The following is a 23370-nucleotide window of genomic DNA, read 5'->3' on the forward strand; positions in this document are numbered from 1 at the left end:
GGAATTTTCACTAGCAACCAACACCATGTAGCACTAGAGAGTACATGACCAGGTAAACCTGGCTATGCAAATCTGCTGCCCAAACCACTGGCAGCATGTCAATCTTCTGAGCTCTGACTTGGCTGCAGAGTCCAATGGCATGGGAGACACCAGAGAAGAAGGAAAACTGATGAATGATCAAAGGTTGCAATATATTGCTCTGAAACCTAAGCAATATCTGGAATATTCTCTGGATACTGGCTTTGCTTTTCAAATACCGATTTTGCTGAGACTCAGTGTTTGACAGGAACCCACACTACTCCATAGATACAACTGATCCCCGCCTGGCTCTTTTGATGTGTGCACAGTGAACATGGTCTGGAATGTGTATGGAGACCTGAGCAGTCATCTAAACCTCACATGCCTCTTCCTGTCACTGGTCCTTTTTGGGTACTATCCATGTGCTCATATGAAAGGGAGCTACAAGCTTGGCAGAAGCCACATAATATCAATCCTGAACATGGGGCCCTGAGCCATTCCAAGCTAGTTCACTTAGAGATGCATTGAGGATTCCCTGCACCATCACTGTCCCCAGTCAGTGGACTCAAAAGGAAATGGTCAGGTTGCCCAGAGACTCTGAAATTTACACTCAGAGTTAATGATGAGATGGGTAAGATTCAATCCCATGGGCTGTGGATGAATTCCACAACTGCAAGGTGGCTATTCCAATGGTGTGGTCAAGGATAATAAGTGAATTTTAAACATGTATTAAATTTTCCACCCAACTCTGGAAGTGGCAAGATAGGAGATGAGTAACACAACCAATGCTGACTGTGCAGCTTCCCACTTACTGCCCTGATGGGAAGCCACCAGTACAGAGCACAAAGCAGGGGACAGGGCAGGGGAGCAAGAAGGAAGGAGATGGAAAAGGGGGTTGCTTGGAACATACCATCGTAAGAATTCTAAATCATGGGCTGGAGATGTAGCTCAGTGGTACAGCGTGTGCTTAGCACACATGAGGCCCTGGGTTCAATCCCAGGGAAAAGAAAAGAAAAAAAAAAATCAAAATCAGGCATGACTTTTCTCCTTTACATTCAGAATGTGAGGGCTGGCCACAGTGGTTACATGGGTAAACCCAGTGACTGAGGCAGGAGGATTGCAAGTTTGAGGCCAGCCACCGCAACTTAGCAAGAGCCTCAGCAATTCAGCAAGATCCTGTCTCAAACTAAAAAATTAAAAAGGCTAGGAATGTAGTTCAGTGTTAGAGCACCCCTGGGTTCAAACCACAGTACCAAAAAAAAAAAAAAAAAAAAAAAGTGTGACAGTTTAACATTAAGTTGTAGAACTAACTACATAACAAGTGGATTTTATGTTTTTATACCATATAATATCCCTACAATCATCTAGTTCATAATTGAATAAAATTTGGGATATTTTATGTTTTTGGTAAAAGCAGTATACCAAAATCTTCTTTCCAATTAATGTAGAATGCTAAAAACATTTTAATTTGGACCTCCATAAGTAATGAAAAAAATTCAAAACATTTGAATTCCAAACCTTATTGAAAAGCAACTTTATCTGAAGAGCAAACAAGGAGAATCAGTTAAATATCGGAGTAGCCCTGAGCTGCTAAGTGAGTGACATGGAATCTATCTTAAATGCAGGACTTGCCAACAAGTAAGAGTCTCACTTACAGTTCTCAGGAGGAGTGAGAGATTGTGAAAGAGAGGGGGGAAAAAAGGAAGAAAAAAGGGAGATAATCTGGAGAGCAAGAAAGTTTGTTCAGCTCATGGGTCAATGCCACCCGCTGAGCCACACCGTTCCTGTAGGCAGTTGCTTGGGAAGCTCCACCACCAGCAGATGCAGAGTTTCTGGGGCTCCACACTTACCAGTGAGTTCCTCCAGAGCAGGTTGTCCACTCTTGCTGTAGTGACTGGACTCTGTGCTCACACCGGCTGGGCTGGACTCGGCCGTGACATTCCCCTCTGTGTCCGTCTGGGACCTTCACATACAAACCAGAGCAGACATACTTGTCAGGAGAGAGAAATACCACATCTGGCTGACCACAGCACTTACCACCACCTCTTTCAACAAGATGTTTCAGAACTGAGCAGAGCAGCAGACAGCACTAAATAATTCATTAGCCACACATGGAGCAATGTCCTAAGAACAGAGAGAGCACCGAACTGGAAAAGATGAAATATCCACTGCCCAAATGGAGAGTCTGCCATCCCTCACTGCAGAATGCCTTCCTGAATCCCCCTCAGGGAGCTAGGTCTAGCCAAACACACGCTGGAGGGTACTGGGTGGTTTGGAAAATTTAACCTATGCCAAAAAGCAACTCCCAGGTAACCAGCAACACCAGCAAGTCAAGCATAAAGATGACTCCACTGACGCCCCCTCTCCCCCAAGCAATCCTCCTGACATGGCTCTCCCTGAAAAGGTGACTGTAAAACCAGTCGGGAGTGAATGCCAAGCAGCTGTGTTTGCCCTCCGGGTCTCTGATTCAGAGCTCAGATCTTCTGACATGAAAGGTCTCATTGATCATAATTTCAACACTTGACTGAAATCTGTACTTCCCCAAACCCTCTCCAGGCCCTTATTTGTCAAGCAAATTGAAGCAACAGTTTCATGCAACCCTTTCTTGCCACAACTACCTGGGCTCATTCAGGCATGGCGAGCAATGTTATAATCATGCTCAGATGCGTAATGTGTGCAACAGTATTAATCCACCAGCATTCTGAACTGATTCAGCCAGATTTCACTGTCTATGAAGAAAGAGGGTTTGTTTGTTTTTGATGCTACGAACTGAACCCAGGACCTTGTGCACTAATACTGAACTATTATCCCCACCCCCAAGAAAGTGTTGGATAAGAATGTAGATGGACCATGGGGGATGTACTGATAAACCACCTGCCTATTCTTCTCTCCTTTGCCTTCCTATGGAGGTCATCCCAATTCCTGTAATCATCTCCCTTATAGTACTTTCTTAACTGAAGTACTCTTCTCTATCCCTCCTTCAGAGTACAAGCCCTCCTCATCCTGCATATGTCCCATTTCTAGTCCAGAGTGAGGTTGCAAATGACAGCCAGGCGTGTAGGGACCAGTTCATACATGTATTCTTTTTTCTTTCTTTTTTTTTTTTTTGTGGTGCTGGGGATTGAACCCAGGGCCTTGTGCATGTGAGGCAAGTACTCTACCAACTGAGCTATATTCCCAGCCTCCACACATGTATTCTTATTCATCCACAATATTTTCAAATTAGTTCACTATTTAAAAATTTATATTTCACAGAACAAATTTTTTGGATTTTTTTTTTTTCTTTTTTTGGCCTTCTCCCTGTAAAAACAAGAAAGTCTGGAAAGACTGAGCCCTTGTTCTTGCAGGGCACCATCTACTGGTGACAAGCAGTGGCTGTGCCCGCTCAGAAGTATGGTGGTTAGGCTCCCTCTGCCACAGCCCCACTCTTCCAGACCCACCCTTCTGGACCCAAGCAGGCATCTGGATAGTGACCTCCATTCTCAACTCTTGCTAAGACCAGTCTACTCCCACACGACCCTCCACTGATCTGTGTATATTGATGTGATGCTGTCAGCCTGTGGTAAAGGCCTCCGAGGGTTTCCATCATCTGTGGTGGATGATACCCATCTCATGGGACTCCTCTCTATTTCCAGTTCCATCTCCTACTGCTCCCACCCCTTTTGCACAGATCTGCTCCACACACAGTGGCTTCTTTCCATTCCTGATGGTGCCCCATAGTTACTGTGACCTTGGCCTCGCCCTTCACAGTCCCCTCCTAGCCTGCCTTCAAGGTGCAGCTCCAGGGCATCAGCCTGGAAGCCTTCACAGCCTGAACTGACAGTGATCAAAGACTGCCATATATTCTAGTTTTGAGAATGCAAACCAAGAATCTGTGAAGAGTAGTTTGTGCATTGCCTCAAAACTATTAATGCTACTGGAATTATAAAACGTTCATGGGGAGCTATTCTTTGCATGCCTGCAGCTCTACCAGCTGATGTCTTCGCCCCTGCGTGCTTCTACTGCTCCCTCCTTAGTCTCCTATCACCTACTGATTACCACAGGATCGAACACATCTTTTCTCAACTAGATGGACAGTCTTTGCATATGAAGGGTAGTTCAGGTTCCTAACATTGAGCAGGTGCTCAAGAAGGGAGTGTTGATTAATAAATGAGAAATTTTCCAAACTAGAAAGATGCTGGGTATTTGGAAGGAATGTTAGTCTTGCAATTTGAACATACAGCTTCAAATCTAAGGTCCATAACTTGGGAGCCATGCAAAGTTGGAAAGTCACTTTACTTTTTCTGAACCCCAGAGCCTTCATCTGCATTAGAGGGATAATAGCCACCTTCCAGGCAACTACAAAACTCAAACAAGATATGACACAAAAGTCCATAGTAAAGTGACAAGTGTGTTCATTGTTACTTCTGAATTGATAACTATAATCCATCTTCAGTGTTTTTTAAAAATAATCTATCCTCCCCCCCTCCCCCATGACATCTTTAACATGGCAAGGTGGTGGGGTAGGCCCTGTAAGTTATACAAGGAGCCATAAACTGAAAAGAGGATTTTAGAGCAGGAAGGGAACATGAAGTACTTTTAAAATCCTCTAATCTAGTCCATTCTCCTCTCTTTGCAGATGAATACAATGAAGCTCAGGTGACTTACAGAATCAGGACAATATGGTGGCTAAGAGCCAGGTCCCTCTAGCTAAACTCCAGTTTAAACATGAGTTCTTCTAGTTACTAGCTCTGTGATATGGAACAAGTTACTTAATTCATCTGAGCTACAGTTTGCACATCTGTAGCAAGGCGATGTAAGATGTAGGCTAGTTCATGGAGCTGGGGGAAGAAATCAATGAGCTAAGACACAGTAGGTCCTTAGTATGATCTTTGTACACTCTCAGTGCACATGCAATAGCTGTTCCTGCAACCAGGACCAAGACCACAGAGGGTGTCAGGAGGTGAGAAAGGGTCCCCAGTGTCCCAACTCCTCTCTAGGTAATCTTCTTCCCAACCTCTCTTCCCTGACTCACCTAAAGAGGAGGAACTTCAGAGAGGCCAGAGGACCTCACCCCAGGGAACATTAATGTTAAAACAGGACTGGCAGAGGCACATCTGCCAGGTTTTCCTTCCTCTTCTCTCACAGACATTTGTTCTTTATCACGAGCTTTTGCGCTCAAGAAAAACTTGAATAATAATGTTAAAGGTTTTATAATCTTGCAAGTGATTAGTCTAAATAAAAAGTAGAATTGACAGTGATCAAAGACTGCCATATATTCTAGTTTTGAGAATGCAAACCAAGAATCTGTGAAGAGTAGTTTGTGCATTGCCTCAAAACTATTAATGCTACTGGAATTATAAAACTTTCATGGGGAGCTATTCTTTGCATGCCTGCAGCCAGCTGAGCCATTATCTGAGCCTTGGCCCTCTTCTCAGCAGTGTTAGCAGAGCCAATGACTTAATTTAACAAAATAATAACCTTCCTCCAATTAAAAAGATGCATGTGACCCTCACTGAAGTGGGGGGACAAGTAGAAGAAAATAAAGAAGGGGCCAGGTAAAGCCTGACATCCCTCACTGGCTGGATGCCAGCTGACTTTCCTCTGAAGTCACTACTGGAAGAAAATGTAACAGAGCTTACTAGAACACAGTTCAGGAAGGAATATCTAACTCTTTGGGGAATCATACAGACACGGGAAGCTGAAAGTATGGTCATGAGTCTATGTACCTGACCAGGTATGTAAATACACATATGCACTTGTATTTGATGTGTGAATGTATACTTGGGCCAAGTGTGACTGTTTTAAGTGTCTGCTCCTAAGGGTGTATGTATAGCTGTCTATGTATATGCACTCAGGGTGAGAGCTATGAAATAAGTGGGTAGAACGTGACATTCCATTGCTATTCCCTGTCTGCTATGTACAGGTATTACTTACTGTCCAGCTAGGTGATACGGTCAAACACACGACATATCTCCAGCACAGGACTGAGTTGAACACTGTGAGCAAAAGCTCTGAGGCCCCCTCTAGAGCAGTGCTAGAGGGTTGCACTGCCCAGGGTGCTCATGGATGTGCAGCCTGCCAGGAGCCCAGGGCACCTCGCTCAGCAAACGTGTGGGAGGCAGACTGAGCAGCCAGAACCCCAGAGAAAGCAGCATCTGGCCCCACAGTGGTCCTGTCGATGTATCATCAGAGACAGGGCTGGGAGGACAAAGGACAGCAGGTTTATCCCCTCGATCAACACAGGTTCTATTCTAGAACTGGTCCCTCCCTTACTACTCTCTTCTATTCAGTCTCCCTCTCAAAAAGCCCCAGAACACACAGGGACTGTAGGGATCCTTCCCAAGACAAACCCTGCTATAAGAAGACATGTCAGTTACTCAGCAAGGTGGTTTTCATGTTTGTTTTTCTGGTTTGCTTGTTGCACTGTATATGCCTCTGTATGATTGAATCACATGGTACCTTAGTGCTCACTTGTTCCTGGGGGGCCAGTCACAATCCTGCCCTCACAGACTGAGAATCCACCAACCAGGCTCTTTAGCTGGCGGCCCAAGAGGGCAAGGCGCACTGTTCCTACCTGTACAGGAAAGGTGCAACCGTGGCAGTGTTGGGGTGGTTGTATTGCTGCTGTGGCTGAGGTAGCTGGACACTGACGGTATTGCTTCCCGTGGTCTGGGTGGTCCCAACGGATCCACTGACAGTCTGGCTACTGATGCTGTGGTTCAGAGTGGCCCCTCCTGGGCCTTTTCCCTCTGAGGACGCCAGGCTGGAGGAGGAGCTGGAGTGTCTGCCATCCAACTGCGGCTTCTGTGGGGGGAGACCCGAGCCCGGCTTGCTGCTCCGGTTCCGCTCCCCTTCCTTGGGAGGCACAGGGGCACTTGGGGACTTCCCGGGCGTGCTCTTCATTCCTGGTTTTGGTATTCCACTATGGGAAGGGGCTGCGGCCTCCTTCTTGGCACTGCTGAGCTTCCCCCCTTTGGGGATGAAACTGGCGATCTTGGAGGACTTTTTTGGCATCTCGGTCATAGCTGTTCCGCTGGGCTCCTCCTTGGGTTCCTCCTTGAGGTCTGGCCTGTCTGTCACTGAGGCTCTCTTGGTGAGGTCTTTGCCTTTTTCCTTCTCCTTCTCCCGCTGCTGTTTCTCCTTCTCTTTCTCACTGCCTTTTGGAGAGCTCTTCTTGTTGGTCAGTGCCCGGCTAAAAGTCCGCTGGGCGATGCCCTTGAGTGCGATCTTGGGGCTGCTGGACGTGGAGCCTGTGGAGGACAGCGCACGGCCAGCAGCCTCCAGCTCTTCGCTCTCTTCGAAGCTGGGTAGGATCTCTAGCCGCTCACAGCTTGTGTCCCGGGACCCTGGGCCCTCGCCTGCCTTGGAGCCCCCTTTACTGTTGAAAAGTTTTAGCTTTTCCAGCATGGACTTCTGGTTGTTGGGGGCTGGTTTCATGGCTTCTGGTGTGGGCCTTGGGGTCTCGGGCCCCGGGGGCTTCATGGACAGCATGGATGATGTGGCACTGTGCTTCACGCTCAGCGACTTGCTGCGCCAGGGCTTGGAGGCTGCACCGGGCTGGGGGATGGCTGAGGAGGTGCTGGAATTAGAGAGGATGCAGGGGCTGCTGCTCTCCAAGGAAGCAGGTGCATTTTCGCTCATTCCGGGGTGGGAGGAGGCTGAGCTTGCCAATGGTTCTGCGGAGACAGGGAGGGAGGGAGACCTGAATCATATCTGCTGATCTGTTTTAGAGATAAGGGAAGGCTGGCCGGGGCGACACAGCCAATCACTCCCAACCTAAATGCGGTATGGCTCCATTACCTGCTTTGTGGATTATCTGTGGTTAAAATCTAAATCTTAATCAACTTTCTCCTGTTCTCCACCATGCGTAGTTCACATCTCCCCTCCCCACACCCCATCACATTTTAATGCTGTGTGCTATACCAACACAGACCAACCTTAACATGCAAAGAGCATAATTAAGAATATAAATTATCCAAAAAACCCCACAAAAACATAAACCCTTACCAATACCAACTACCACAGTGGCATAAGAAACCTGTAGGAAATAATTACTGCTTTGACTTATTCAACCCATAGCTCCATTTTATGCAAAAGATTCGCCAACTAGTAATTATTAGTAACTTTAAAGGGAACAAATGTAGCAGAGACATTAAAATAAAATGCACCACACATACACAACGTAGAAAAGGAGAAGAAACCAGAAAGAATCATTAGAGAAAAATAATTAACCCTCAAAAGTTGTTAAATCCTATCAAACCATGTAAGTTTTTAAAAGATTCAGGCTGAAGTTTGAAAAAAAGAACTTTTTGTGCTTAAGAGCATAATCTATGCACGTGGCTTCCCTGAAGGCAAGAAAACACACAGGTCATCTGAAAGTCAAGGCTTCCCCCTGGCGCTCAGTGAGTGCTTCCCTGGCCAGACGCTTTTCTCTGAAATTCCTCAAAATATTTCCAAATGAGGGCCAGAATTATTCTGGAAAGTGCAGACTCCAAAGTGCAGTTCTGCTAGCCACGAAGGTGGCCTGGTGGCCACAGAAAGGAGTACTGCAGCCCTCCTCTTCTTCAGCAGACCTGGATGATGCCGCTCTGTCTCCTTGGTAAGACAGCTGTTGGGGAAAGCGGCAGGGAGACAGGGAGGGCACCCTGGGCTGAGCCCAGGGCTGGCGACGCCCCAGGACCCACCATGCAGAGCCCACAGGATGTGCCCCTTCAGCCCCCAAAGAGTGCATCTGCATCTGTAAAGTCACAATGACAGGACTTACCTAGCAGCAGTCACTCTCTCCCACAACGATTCCCTAGGAAAAATTTTCCAACCAGAGAAGCTGCCCTTCCAATTGTCACAAGTGTTTTCGGTTAAACTGCTCATGTTTCTAATTAAGTTTTGTCATCCACAACTACTCCAGTGCCCAGCAGCCTGGCGGGATCAACGGCTGCTGCTTCTGCTCTCTCCCTGTTTTTTTTTCCCCCCTTTCCTAATACCTACGTTCCGCTGCCTTCGAGCAACAGAATAAACTGTATATAGATGGCTTTTTATGATTTAAAAGTCAACGGCCGCTGAGGCTGAGTGGAGCAGCCCTGTGTGGGGCGTGAGCTGAGCAGCGGAGGAGCTGCCTCCCTTCACCCTCAGCGGCGCAGGGAAGCCACAGCTCGGGGTGATCCAAAGCAGACCTCCCAATGTTTTAAAACACATACATCTTCCTGACTTACTGGGGATTTGGGTTTGGAGGGGAGGGTGCTACACAATCCTCCCTAACAAAACTCAGGCGTTGTTGGATCTTTTCCTGGGGAGAGCCAGAGACTGGTTTAGAAATAGACTCGGGGAACCCACCCACACTGCTGGTCTGTCAGAGGGTCTCCACAGGCTTGATGTTCCCCTGGGGGGTCCTCATGGGTGTCAGGAGGCACAGTACTCGGTGCATTGTGAAGAGAGGGATACTGCTTCCATTTTATAAGAGTAAACTGACACTAGGTAGGGCTAATGAGTGACTAAGTCACCCAGCAAGAAATGTACAGATCTGGGACTTGAACCTGGTTCTCCTGACTCTCAGGGACAGCTTCATTGCTGTCTCCTTTGATGAAGAGCATGTGTAAACAAGTCACTTGAACTGTCACTTTTGGGCCCCTGCCTTTTCTCCTTGCTATATACATTGAAGACATCAATGGTAGGGCATAAACTAGCCCCAACACTCAACAGAAAGCATCCTGTACCACAGAGGAGGCTCTTTGGCTAATATAAAAAGTGACACTCCAGTCCCAAGTACCACTTCTCTTAGGGCAACTGCTTTTCTCTTTACCTGGGATCATCATCCATTCATTCAATATACCAATAGACACTCATTCATCAAGTATCTGATACGCACCAGACACTGTTCCTAGTCCTTGGGATACACCTGTGATAAAACAAAGATCTCTACCTTCATGGAGTTCACATTCTAGGGAAGGGGGAAAGCAACAATTAAAGTAATTAATCATACCATTTGTAGGAAACTACGTGCTCAAGAAAAGTAATGGGAATCTGGGGACAGGTTGTAGCACTGTCCTTGCAGAAACTACAAGATCACATATGGAGATATATCCCTCTTTCCTAAAGAAGTTCTGGGCATGGTCTCCATGTATACCTGGATCTCTGCTAGGAAGTCCTGTGAGGCTTGCTCAGAAATGGTTTTGACAAGACATGTTCCTTTCTTCCATTTCTATGCATTTTTAACACTAAAAATCATAACTAGAAATTAATCATAATGGGGTGGGGGTGACAGAAGAATGGAGGAATTTTAGATTACATACAGGGAAATAAGAGGGAGAGGGGTATGAAAAATGGTGGAATGAGACCGACAGTATTACTCTATGTACATAGTATTACCCTATGTACATGTACGATTACACAAATGGTATGAATCTACATGGTGCACAACCATAGAAATGAAAAGTTGTACCCCATTTGTGTATAATGAATCAAAATGCAGTCCGTAAAAATTTTTTAAGAAATTAAAAATTAAAAAAAATTAATCAACAACTAAGTAGCTAACACCTGACCCAGAAAAACAAACAGACACCTGGCTTGTCTGCATGAAATGGCCAAATTCAATGACCAATATGGCTTGTGCCCTCCGGAAACTCACCAGTTAAAGGTATAACAGACCTCAAAAGGAAAAGAGTGGTAGTGGGCTACCTTTAGTACCATGGGAACTCTGGGAACTAAGGTGGCTCTCCTAGTTCCCTGGAAGTTTGAAAAACCTTACTGGAGCTTCAGAATTTCTCCTTGTTGTTTAGCCTGGGCTCTCCTGGTTATAGAATCACGGGGACATTTGAAAGCTATTAATTTTTAGTTATGAAAGGTAGACCTGGAGATGATTCTGGACTTGGTTTCTGGAGCAGAAGTCTTCTGAGGAGGGATGGAGGGCCTCAGGGCATCTGAGGACCAGGTCAACAATGCTTTGCACTCACATCCCTTACATAGCAAAGGGGGCGTCAGGTCACAAGTGGGCTTATCCAGGGCACTCGACGCATTTCTGACATTCGTAGGATATCAGATCAGTGATCCCAGATCCTGATTGAGTGGCTGTTGAGGGTCTGTTCTTTCTTTGGGAAGAAGCCATTTTTAGTGCCAGGGTCCTCTGACTTTTGGCACAAGGCTTTCCTTACAAGGCTCCTAGGAAATGAGATAAATACAGAAGAGGCAAGCCTTGCTTGCTAGGTCTTATCTTTATCCTGTGCACGTTCGGGGTGTTTCTTAATTTTCAAATATTCGCTCTCCACAGTTCTCTTAGAAATGTTTACTAACAGATGGAGAAAGCCGGCTGGGTCAAGGTATAGTCAACCTTGGAGGAATCTCCCTTGTGAATTCAGAAATGCTGGAGTCTAGGAAAACAAGCCTGGGGGAAGGAGGGTGGGATGAGTTTCTTAAAATTAAGCGCCTTTCTCTCCCTAACAACTAACAGCTCTTGTTTCTTTTCTCAAGTATATGAACTTTTGTTAGCGTAAAGGAATCTAAAAGGAGAGGGGATAAGGCATAAAAGAATGTTCTGTACATCCTACTCCCCAAACAGTGGTATGTCAGCCAACAAAGAGGTGAGTTACCTTGAATGGCACGTGGATGAATATTCTTAACTCTTAAAAGTTTTATGCTTATTTCAATGCCTGTTAGAAAAAGATAAGTAGCCCATATATAAATGAACAACTTCACACATATTAAATGTAGATTTAAAATTTGAGTTGATTTAAGAAAATTATGCAACAGAAAACACAAGTGATTCCCAGACTGGGCAAAAGTCATTCAGAAGGTCTGTGAGAGACGGAAATTGGGGAAAACTGTTACAGTAAATCAAGACATACTTATTTTATATTAAAATCTGTTGTCTTAGAAAATGTATGACCAAATAGGGGGGAAAAAAAGGACTAGGTACAAAACTCATTTGACATGGCTACTTTCTATTTAGAGCTTATTTATATGTATTCATCTAGCATGTGATATTTTTGTTAAGAATGGCCAAGATCTGCAATGTGATCTGGCCTTGTTGAGCCAAAGATAATTTTAAGATAATGGCTTTACCCATTTTTTGACCATTAAACATAGTTAAGAGTGATGCAGAACACTGTGATCCAATAAACACCCACACATCCATATGTAAAACTGAAAAATATCAAGTAGTACTCTTGTAATGTACAATGGACTCTGGCATCTTCTTCCCTGCTCTAATCTAAAAAATGGGGACAGCAGAGCCCTTAATTAGATTTTATGACCCATTAGTGGTCCTGCCCAGCAGTCTGAACATCTCAGTTCTGAAAGACCACCACTGACAAACAACTGCCAGAGGAAAAGTCTCATCTGAAACACTGCAGACAAGATCCCTTTGAAGAAAAGAAAGACTTTTTTCTTTCTTTCTTTCTTTCTTTTTTTTTTTTAACAGCTTAGAGAGAGCATTAATCCTCCAGAAGGGAGGGAAAAGGTTTGGTTTTTCTGGCAACCAGCCTTAACCTTCCCTGACAGAAACCAAAATGCTTTCTAAATGAAAATACTGTGTAAAGCAGATAAATAAGCATTTCTTCCCCTCTGCCCCTGCGAAGCCCAACACCAGCCCAGATTTCTTCTGTCCCCAGCTTTTCAGTTAGGGAGACGTTGGTGGTCTAGTACCAATGCCAACGGGCACAAAGACAGAGTGTCCTGGGTCCAAACACCCCAGCTCTGGTCACCCGCTCCTGTGATTTTAAACCTGCCCTGGGGAGGTTTCCAACCCATATCCTCTCCAGAGTCTTTGGAGAACAGACCTGATAGCTGCTCCTGGGAAAATGTTTGCAATTTCCTATGATTTGTCAAGGTGTCAATCTTGAGCATTCAAATTTGTTAGGATAATTGAAACCAGTTTTTGGTTTTTCAGTTTTTATAAAAGCTTGTTTGCAGAGTTGCACAGATCAGGTTCCTTACAATGCTGTGTGTCACCAGACCACAGAGGGTCATGTGGGCCTGAGGGGGTGCACCCAGTGGTTCTGCAGGAGTCAGGCTTGGGGAGGTGTCTCAGAACGTTTCTATCAATGCCTAACATTAAGGGCACAGGTTTAATCATAGCCTTTCCTTTAGTTCCTTGTTGGTGAGGGTTTTTGAAGGTACAGAAATTAGAAAAAGGGCAAAAGAATGACCAGAGTGTAGGCAGGAAAATGAGAGGGCATGAAGTGGGATGACCTGGGATTTTAGTCCACCTGCTCCAGGGCTGATTATGTCTATCAGTCCACAAACTGCTAGGATGTCTAAGCTAGAATAAAGATTGTGATCCATATAGCCAAATATTTATTAAAAGTTGCTGTTTTAATGCAAATCCTATCAAAATCCCAATGCCAATTTGTGCAGAAATAGAGAAATTCATCCTAAAATTCTATGAAATCTCAAAAGGACCCTGAATAGTTCAAACATTCTTAAAAAAGTTGGAAGTCTCACACTTTTGATTTTGAAACTTACTACAAAGCTACAGTAATCAAAACAGTAGAGTACTGGCATAAAGACAGGCACATAAAAGACCAATGAACTAGACTGGAAAGTCCAAAATAAACATCTGCAATATAGGTTAATTCGTTCAACAAGAGTTTCATGACGGGGCTGGGGTTATGGCTCAGTGGTAGAGTGCTTGCCTAGCATGTGTGAGGCACTGGGTTTCATTCACATAAAAATAATAAATAAAATAAAGACATTGTTTCCATCTACAACTAAAAAAATATTTAAAAACAAAGTTTCATGACTATTTGGTAGGAAAGGATGATCTTTTCAACAAAGGGTGGTGGGAAAACTGGATATTCCTGTGTAAAAAAATGAAGTTGAACTCTTACCTTACACCACAGGCAAAAATTAAGTCAAAATGGTTCAAAAGCAAAATGTAGGAGATAAAACTATAAAACTAGAGAAAAACATAAGGTAAAAGTTTCATGATATTGGATTTGGCAATAATTTCTTACATATGATGCCAAAAGCATAATCAACAAAAGAAAAACTAGATAAGCAGGACGTCATCGAGATTAAAAACTCCTGTGAGTCAAAGGATACAATCAACAGAATAAAAAAGCAATCTATGGAATGGGATGAATTATTTATGAAACATGTATCTGATAAAAGATTGACATCTAGAATATATAAAGAGCTCTTACAACTCAACAATGACAAAATAATAGACAGAAACACTTGAAATTTCTTAAAAGAAGATAGGATATGCAAATGGCCAATGTGAACATGGAAAGATATTCAACATCACTAATCATTAGGGAATGTAAATCAAAATTGCAATAGATACCACACATAAACATTGGGATGGCAATTATTTAAAAAACAAAAAGCATCTCTGACACTTCCTACCTGGCCTTGTGGCTAGCAGCTGCATTTAGTTTACTTATGTACAAGAATGGCTGATGAACCATGATACACACAGAAATGGTTGTTGAAAGAGATCAATAAACGTGACTCAAAATTAAAATCAGATGTGCCTGACTTTTCTTCTCCTGGTCAATCCTGCCTACCAGTTATTCTCTCTAAAGCTGAGTGAACTGAACCGACTACCAATCTTCATGATGTTCTCAATGTATTTTCTTGTATCTCTGCTGGGGATTTTGCTAAACTAGGTCAATAAAAATGCCATGTACAAATGCTTCAGCATCTTGAGACAGTGTAACCGAAAGCAAATGTCAGGATGTGAAGACATATCTTCCTAATCACCAGATGTATTCTCCATCCTGCAAGAACCATGAACTTTCCAGTTTTCCTCATGGACTTTTTCACTTCAGAGAAGCCGAAAGGGCCTGCAACTACAGTTGTTTTGCTTTAATATGTGACAAGGTAATCCTTTTTCTTCAATGGTTTGTTTTGGATAAAACCAAGTGAAACTATGGTGAATGAGGTCATTTGTTTCTCTGTTGGTAGCTAAGAAAGAGTAAAACAAAACAAGTATGCAGCGTCTACTTTCCAAAGTCATTTCCTCTACCTTTTCTCCAAACACATCATTTCCCAAGGTGTGTTTTCAATTCCCACTAATGTTATTTTAAAAACTGGTAAAACAAAAGAGAGGCTAACTTGCTGGAAAGATTAGTACTCAGTTGGACTTATGTTTGATCTTGTGATAACACCTTAAAATAAATTCTTAAAGCCTCTGTCTCACACATCCTTCACTTCACTTCAAAAGGTGTCCTGCAGGAATTTTTAAAATCCTTCCCCTCAACTGGATCAGGAGACAAGTTGTTTGACTGCTGGCATCTGAAGGAAGATGTGTTTAAAAATAAAAAGCATTCATATTCTTATCTTTCATTTCTTGAAGGCAAAGCACCCTCAAAATCCTTCCTCTCTTGAACATTTTTGTTCAACATCCTGAAGAGGAAACTTCTGCTTCAATCTGTGAAGTCATTTCTCTATCTTGTACCATATATGGCTATAACAAAGTACAAAACTGGATGTTGAAAACTATCTCTCTTCTTTCAAGGGGGTATGAAATTTCATGGACAGATGAGAAACACTTCATTGGGGGCAAAGCATACTCTTTGCACGAGGTCACTGTCTCTAACCAACAGCTTTGTGACAGAGTTAAATGGTTGCAAATATATCCCTCTAAGAGAGTTAGCTAAAGAATTCTGTAGGCCCCCTCCTCTAAGATATCAGTCCAACCTTCCCACCTTCTCTTGGTTTAAAGGATGGATTCCTCCCAGTAGGAGCCTCCAAGTCAAACACAAAACAAACAGGCAGTAACAGAGCATTCAAGTTCTGTTGGCAGGTGAGTTTGGAAAATGAAGGGATAAATAGCAGTTAGAGGGCTTTCTTGTCCATAGGACTTCACAGAGTCTTTCATATGTTTACTAGAACTGGGAATATCCAGAAGGAGAGTGGGAAGGCATGATTCCTAAATGTATTTTTTGCTACAGAACTGATTTTATGGATTATCTTAAGGAAAAAGTCTATTGTGGAATGCATTTTGTAATACTAGTCCAATGAAGTGGGCCAGAAATGGGTACACAAGTCATATCAGAAAAGGGCTGTCCACCACGTAATAGTCACTGACCAGGGAGTTAGGCAAGGGAGAAGGAAGAACATGCACCCTGTTTCCCTGTGAAGTTATGTTCCACAACATCAGGGAATTCTTTTATGGTATGCATTTTGAGCACTAAATACTCATTGTGCACCTGTTCCCTTTTATTCAAAAGGATTAGTATTAAGGCTCTGCATGAAAGCTGAAAAGCTGTAGGAGATTTCTATGAATAGTTAGGCTCGTTGGGATTCACCACTGGGGCATGGTCACTGTCAACCTGATGGGGCCTTGGACTGTATTAACTACAGGAGTGATATTCAGAAGAAGTGAGGGAAGGATCTCCCCCTGCAACTTACAATTCAGACCACAGTTAGTACAAACAAACCTGAGACTTTTTGACCTGTAAAGTCTTCTGAGAAATAAGCTACTGTAAGACCTTTGATTCCCCAAAAGTGGATCAGAGCTCTGCACAGGTAAAAACTTCTCCAAGGTCTCACATCCTGTAAAGGGCACAGCTCTTCCTGAACTTGGGACCTGAATTTGTTAATGTAACTTCCCTGGTCTACTCCAAATCTCCTAAGTTAGGACCTGTTTGGGATAGATCCAAGAAGCTAGAGTTTTAACCAGTTCTCCAGGTGACTGCAAGCACATTGTGACATTCAGAAGCCAGGTGTGAGAGTCCAAGTTTTACCACACTACAGCGGGCAACTGTAGTTCTCCCAGGACAAGGACCAGAACAAGGACAACCTTAAACCAACAACAAGGAGTGGAAAAAATGACCAAGACATGCAGCTTGGAGGAGAAGGCAAGATAGAAGAATCCTATTAAACTAGGTGGTTTCTCTTTCCTTTTGATTGTTCTGTCTGGTGATATTGGGTATTAAAAAAAAAAAAAAAAGAAGAAGAAAAAAAGAAAAAGGTAAAGCAATACTTGTCAGAGCAGGTCTGTGATGCAGAGATACCAAGGACCCCGTTACAGCACAGGATCCTGGGAGAACTCTTAGGGACAGCTGAGGAGGAGCAGGCTGGGGAGTGTTTACAGGTATTGTGGAAAAGGAGAGTTGAGTCAATAAGATCATACATGCTCCACCTCTACCAGAGCAGCTTCCTCTGCATGTAAGATTTGACAAAAAATTTCCATGGCAAATTTACCTATATAATATCAATAACATTATATATTAAGATTAACAGCCAACATTTAAGAAGCATGTATTTTGTGACAGACACTTTTATTCCACTGGCTTTTTTCATTCACATTTTAAATCAAATGAGGCATAGTGGTCCAGGAAGGATGGCAGAGCCAAACAGATTAGACCTGGGCAACTTTACTGCCAAGTTCACTCTAGCTGCACTTCTAGTATACTCTGCCTTGAGATGAGACACTGAAGGGACTCTTAGAACAAGCGCTCTTCTGTTGGTATAAGATAGAGTGTTTTCATTAAGGCTTCTGTTAATAGCTTTCAGAGACTCTATAGTAAAATTTGCTGATTTTTAACTCCTTCCCTGAGGAAAGAGAGAAGTTTTCCCTCCAGGAGGGTTTTTTTTTTTTTTTAATGGTAATGTCAAACAATTTGGCAAAAATTTAAGAGTTTCCCCCCCGCTTCGAACTTTAGGATGCTGGCAAAATGTAATCTTTCTGCTGTTATTTTTTTCTGTCAATCAAAATCAGAAGCCAACCAAAGGAGTAGCTTATTGTATTTCTCAGGGGGAAATCAATGCAGAAACTGAGAGCTGAATTGGGCTATTATTCACTATCTGTGATTGTATTATGCCAAATGTGCAGGAACAGAAGAAAAAAGGCATCATGTATCCTACGCTGCCAAGTATGTAGACACTTGGTATCAGATAGATCAAATACTTTCAGGGCTTTGTGAATGTTAGTGATCCACAGACAACCCTAACAGACTTCTGAGCCTTTTCACCTGACAGTTGTCTTCTTAATGGAAAAACAGAATTATTCTTCTGAAAAAGTGAAGTACACAAAGGTAGAAAACACCCTTAGAGACAGCTCACCAGCTTTACTCACCCAAATCAGGAAGCAATTTCCTCCAGGTGTCTGTTTTGTTTTAAGCAACAGGCCTGGCTGTGACAAGCTGGAGGTAGAATGAGTTTTTGGAAATGGAGCGCTCATTCAGAGGAGCCCCAGGAACTCTCTGCAAGGCCAAGGCATCTTTTTAAAAAAAATCAGATAATCACGATGAGGCCGAAAGAACACATTCTGCTCTGTGCTGCTCAGACCACCTTGTGCAAACACAGAACTCCGTGGATGAGTTCAAGTTCAACTTAATAGCTTGGCAATCTCGAGTTACTTCGTTTGGCTAAACTCCAGTTTATTCATCAGTAAAAATATACTGACACCAGTATCTACCATTTATTGTCACCATGAGCCAAGCACCGTACTAAGGGCTTTAAATAATCTCCTTTAACAAATTCATTTAAAATAATGATTTCATTAAGTCACACAAGGACTTCATGAAGTGGACTGACTGACCACAGGTCAGAGATGTTGGCAACTTGCCTAAAGTCATGGCTATAAGTGGTAGAGTGAGAATCCAAGCACCCAAGTCCATACTCTACTTAGTCAACAGACTCCACTTGATGGAGGTAGTGACCAGCACTCTCCTCCTTCCCCACAGGGAGCAAAGGGGCGAGGGTTTGAAAACACGCTGCAAGGTGCAAAAGGTTCTGCAGACAGACTAGTTTCCACTCCCCCTATAAACACTGGGCTTTCTTAAAGCAAGGTGTTCTGGTGACATTATTATCCATCATAAGCAGAGTGAGCCCAGGGGACTACCCAAGAAGCCCCTTCTGCCCTGACTCTAGAGAAAGAGAGAAGTGCCCCCAGCCCCACTGCATTCAGAAGCACCGGGGCTCCCGTGGACCCACCCAGGCTGCCTGCAGATCTCCAGTTCCCCCTTGTGCCCACCTGTGCAAGGAGGCTCTGGCCCATGGGCCTCATCCATTTCAACAGGCTCGCTGGAGGCAGCCCCATTAACACAGCTCACTGTCTAGAGTGATGACTCCGTTCCTCCTGGCAGCATCTGTTCTGGTTCTGTGAGACCCACAGGGCTTTTCACATGAATGATGGTGAACAAGGACACTAGGGGCTTCTGATCCCGCAGGCATCAGAAGCCCCTGATCTGCTCACGAACCAGCTTGGACCTTTTAAATTCAAACCCACACATGCCTCAGCTTCTCAAATGCTGTTCTGGAGGAGCTTTGTCATCTTGAATAATGAATTCTAGAACCTACTTCTAGGGAAGACTGGGGCTCTAAGTGATCTGGCCATGTTTGGTCCTCCCTTGGTCCACCCTATCCTTTCCCATTCTTCCAGGTTTTTTGTTTTTTTTTTTAAGACACTTTTGTTCCAGGTACTTTCCCAGGTGCGGAGGATAGAGCAATGGACCTCTGCTCTATACCTTCAAGGGGTTCCAAGCAAATGCAACAGCAAACTGTGATGCCCTGGGACGGGGCTGTAATAATGCAACTATGGATCACAAAAGGACTTACCTAACTCAGTACAGGAGAGAGTGGGAGTCAGGAAGTCATTTAAGCCATTTTTTCTGCCACTGTGTGGAACCTGAAGAACTACATTCTTTATAAAGCAATAAAAGGAAACAAAGTGTTCGGGTACCCATGCCTAGTGATTAAAATCAAACACAGGAGAACAAAATACACAGATTCTGCACTTAATCAGGACAAAATCTGGCCAGTCAAATATATCTACACACCTAATCACAATCAGGGGTTTCAGAGGCATATCCATTCCACCCAAGCATAATGAAAAATGGGATAAATAACTCAACCAGAAGGCTGCTCTACCCTGGGCACCCAGCACATATATACTCTTTCTTTTCAGTTGCACGTACTGAGTTTATTTCCACAATGAAGAATCTTTACGAGTCACCACCCAGATCGGGCTGGAAAAAAACAGGCATGCAGACTTGACTTTCATTTTTCCTAAATGTGGTTGACGAACCAGAAGGAAAGTTGATAGTTTCAAATAATATCAAGCTGACCCTTGACCTAGTCACTGCTAGCTGCTAATCTAGATATCACTAGTTCCAGGCAAATGACCAAACTTTTCTCTGCTCAGAGTCACATTTTGGATTAAAGATGTAAATGAGTTACAGAGACTCACATGCAATATTTTTCCTCCCAGTTTGGGTCTCAAAGGAGGAAAAGAAGGCAGACAAAGACAATCAGCGTTTGCCCTGCAGTGACCTGGACTGAGCTTGATGGTCTGAGGTCTCTTCCTGAGGAGGGCATTATCAAGCCCATTTCATTTAATAGTAAAATCCAGCACAGGGAGGACAAGCACTGGCCTTATCTCACAGCTTGGTGTTAAGTAAGGCCTGTTGGCTCAGCCTCACTGTCCTTTGCAAAAATTAACAAATCTATGGATCCAAGGCTATAGAGTGAGGAGGATTTGGAATGAGAGGAGGGTAGCAGGATATTTCTGGGAAGCCACTGTTAGCCAGAATAGGGAGAGCGACAGCATTTCAGTTACTTGGGGGAGTTGTCTCTGGTAGGAGAATTCCTTGACAAGCCACTTGGGCCAGCAAGGCCCTAGGGAATGGTAACTGTCTTGCAGAAGATAAGGGGAAGAACTGCTAAGAGCCATATGGTATGTGATATCTCCCTCTCTTTGAAACTCTCCCTCTGAAAATATACTGTCACAAAAGTTAGTGAAAATACGAAATGCTTGCTGTGAGTGGGTATCTCCTGGAAGCCAGCATAAAAGTTGGCTTCAGTGTTCGGGGTGTTGGGTGGAATAGATGCAATCTCCACTGAGAGAAGTCTTGGAAATGTGCAGACACTCTGAGGCAGGTTCCAGACTGTTCCATCTGCTCTCCAGAGTGCAGGTATGTCCTGCCAAGTATCTGGGTTCAGTGGGGTCAGTTCAGGACAGTTGATCTCTTAATCTACCAAGTGGCACCGCTACTGCACAAGGTCCGCCATGCACTGCATTCCTTCCTCCCAGTCTCAGCAGTTCTCCTTTACCTCTCCTGGAACTCCCATTTCCCCGGTTAATCCTTCTCTGCAATGGTCATGGCCAACACATTCTCTTATCATCCCCCCATCCTCTGCCCTTCATGCATCATAGCCCTTTGTACTTAATACTAACTTGGAACAGACTTAGCTACTCTTCTGGGACAAAGGATAGTAATCCAGGGCATGGAGGCCAAATCTGGCCCATTGTCTGTTTTTGTAAATAAAGTTTTATTGGAACACAGGCATGCTCATGTACTTATTGCCTATAGCTGCTTTCTCACTGCAATGGTAGAACTGAGTAGTTGCAACAGTGACTCTGTGGCCCTCAAAGCCCCAAATATTTACCATTTGGTCATTTAAGAGAAAGTTTACCAACCCTTTTTAAAAAATATTAATTCTTCAAGGTTAGGGGCCTTTTCACACTCATCTTTTTATCTGTCGTACCTGATACAGAATAAATATCGCTTACATGTGTGAATGCATGCATGAGAGTTAGACAGACATCATTAGATCAACTTAACAGTGCCAGGATATTAATCGAAAATGTTTTAACCAACTGAGAAGGGATGTACTAAGTTAACTCTATTTTCTATTTAATGTAGTTAAAAGCAACAAAACTTTTATGCTTTAATGCAAATTGACCTTTTTGTTTTTTTCTTCAAAAGCATGTTACTCCATTTTTCTTCCTTATTAAACTTATGCCTAACTGAAACTCCATGTGATGCTTTTCAGGCTGCAATGTTGAACATAGTAACCATTAGTATCCATCACAGACAGAATTTTGGACGTTACTTGGAAATAGGACAATTTATATTCCGGTTAAATGTTACTGCTTTTTGGTACATACATACATCAAAAATACCATCTCCCTATCATTTGTTTTTATGATTTATTTTTTAATTTTTGGGTGGTACCGGGAATTGAACGCAGGGGTGCTGTACCACTGAGCTATACCCCAGCAACTTGGTGGGGTACACCTCTTTTCCTATTTTTAAGCTTTTATTAGTGCATTATAGTTATACAAAATAGTAGGGTTCATTTCGACATAATAGTACATGCATGGAATTTAATTTATTCCATTTCAATCTCCAGTACCCCTCTCTTTTTCCCCTCCCCCCTTCCTCCTCCTACTCCCCTTCCTCTACTCTACTGGTCTTCCTTTTTATTTACTTACTTACTTAGTTACTTACTTATTTTAAATTGGTACTTAATTTTACTTTTTATTTGAGTCAGGGTCTCACTAAGTTGCTGAGACTGGCCTTGAACTTGTGATTCTCCTGCTTCAGCCTTCTGAGTAGCTGGGACTACAGGCTTGTGCCACCATGCCTAGCTGTTCTTTATGATTTTAATAATTAATGACAACTCAGTAATTTATTAAGCACATATTCTATAAAAGACTCTATGCAAAGTACATTACTTATGGTATCTAATTTACTCCCCACAATGACCCCATGAAGTAAATACTGCACTCTCATTGAATAGACAATAAAATTGGGCCTTGTAGAAATTAAGTAGCTTGTCCAATGTCAGAGGACAGTACCTGTCTATCAGGCTCTAAGGTCAGAGCTGTACATTATCACTCTACACCTCATTCATTCATCTATGATTTCAACAAATATTTATTAAAGCATTAACAAATACTTCACTATTAACATCTCTGAACACCAAGCTCTGCCATGGCAATGGAGAGAGAAGAGAATTTGACTCAGTTCTGATCTTGAGGTGCTAGCCTGCTCAGGAAGGACAGACAAGAAAACCACAGAGTAAGAGGACTAGAGAATTAGTCCAGGGTGCTGGGGTACTCAGAGCTGGGCTTTGAACTTAGTCTCCAGAGGTCAGGAAACAATTTAACCTGAAACATAAAAGATGAGTTAGAAATTCAGAAGGAAGGATAATGAGGAAAGAGGAAAGCATTTCAAATGGAGACCAGCACTGACCAAGGCAGAGGAGAGGGTACACAGCTCTGCACAGCCCTGCATACTGTTTCAAATGCAGAAGCTCCAGGGAGAGAAGCAGGGGAGCAGCAAGAGCTAAATCCAGCTCACAGAGGACTTGCGGATCAAAGTGATGAGTCTCCAACTGGTCAGAGAGTTAGGATGGTGAATAAGTATCCCCAGGTCCACATTAATGGAAGTTCACTTGACAATAATAACCTTTCTCAACCAAATCATCTTCCTCTTTATGAAAATCAGATAACTTTTAGCAGGGACTTCTTCCCCAATGTCCCACTGAAAACTAAGCCCCTCAAGGACTCCATGTTCAATTTTGCTCCTTGAAACCAAAGTGGCTGTAATAAAGTCAACACTCAAAAGATGTGCACCACTGAATGCACTGGATTAGCACAGCAAAGCTGGGCACTGACACAGCTTTGAATTATAATGAATT

The 23370-nt window shown here is 43.3% G+C and overlaps 1 protein-coding gene across 8 annotated transcripts in view; it reads right to left on the minus strand.

Annotated features, from left to right (window-relative positions):
- Positions 1-23370, minus strand: part of Nav2 (neuron navigator 2) — a 375768-nt gene that overhangs the window by 161587 nt on the left and 190811 nt on the right. For all 8 annotated transcript variants that reach the window (XM_047518211.1, XM_047518214.1, XM_047518210.1 and 5 more), the window contains 2 exons: positions 6575-7676; positions 1869-1981 (listed from right to left, as the gene is read on the minus strand). In XM_047518211.1, coding sequence (XP_047374167.1) covers positions 1869-1981; positions 6575-7676 — 1215 coding nt within the window. The remainder of the gene's footprint in view (positions 1-1868; positions 1982-6574; positions 7677-23370) is intronic.

Source organism: Sciurus carolinensis, chromosome 11 (genome assembly GCF_902686445.1).
Source record: "Sciurus carolinensis chromosome 11, mSciCar1.2, whole genome shotgun sequence".
Taxonomy (NCBI): domain Eukaryota; kingdom Metazoa; phylum Chordata; class Mammalia; order Rodentia; family Sciuridae; genus Sciurus; species Sciurus carolinensis.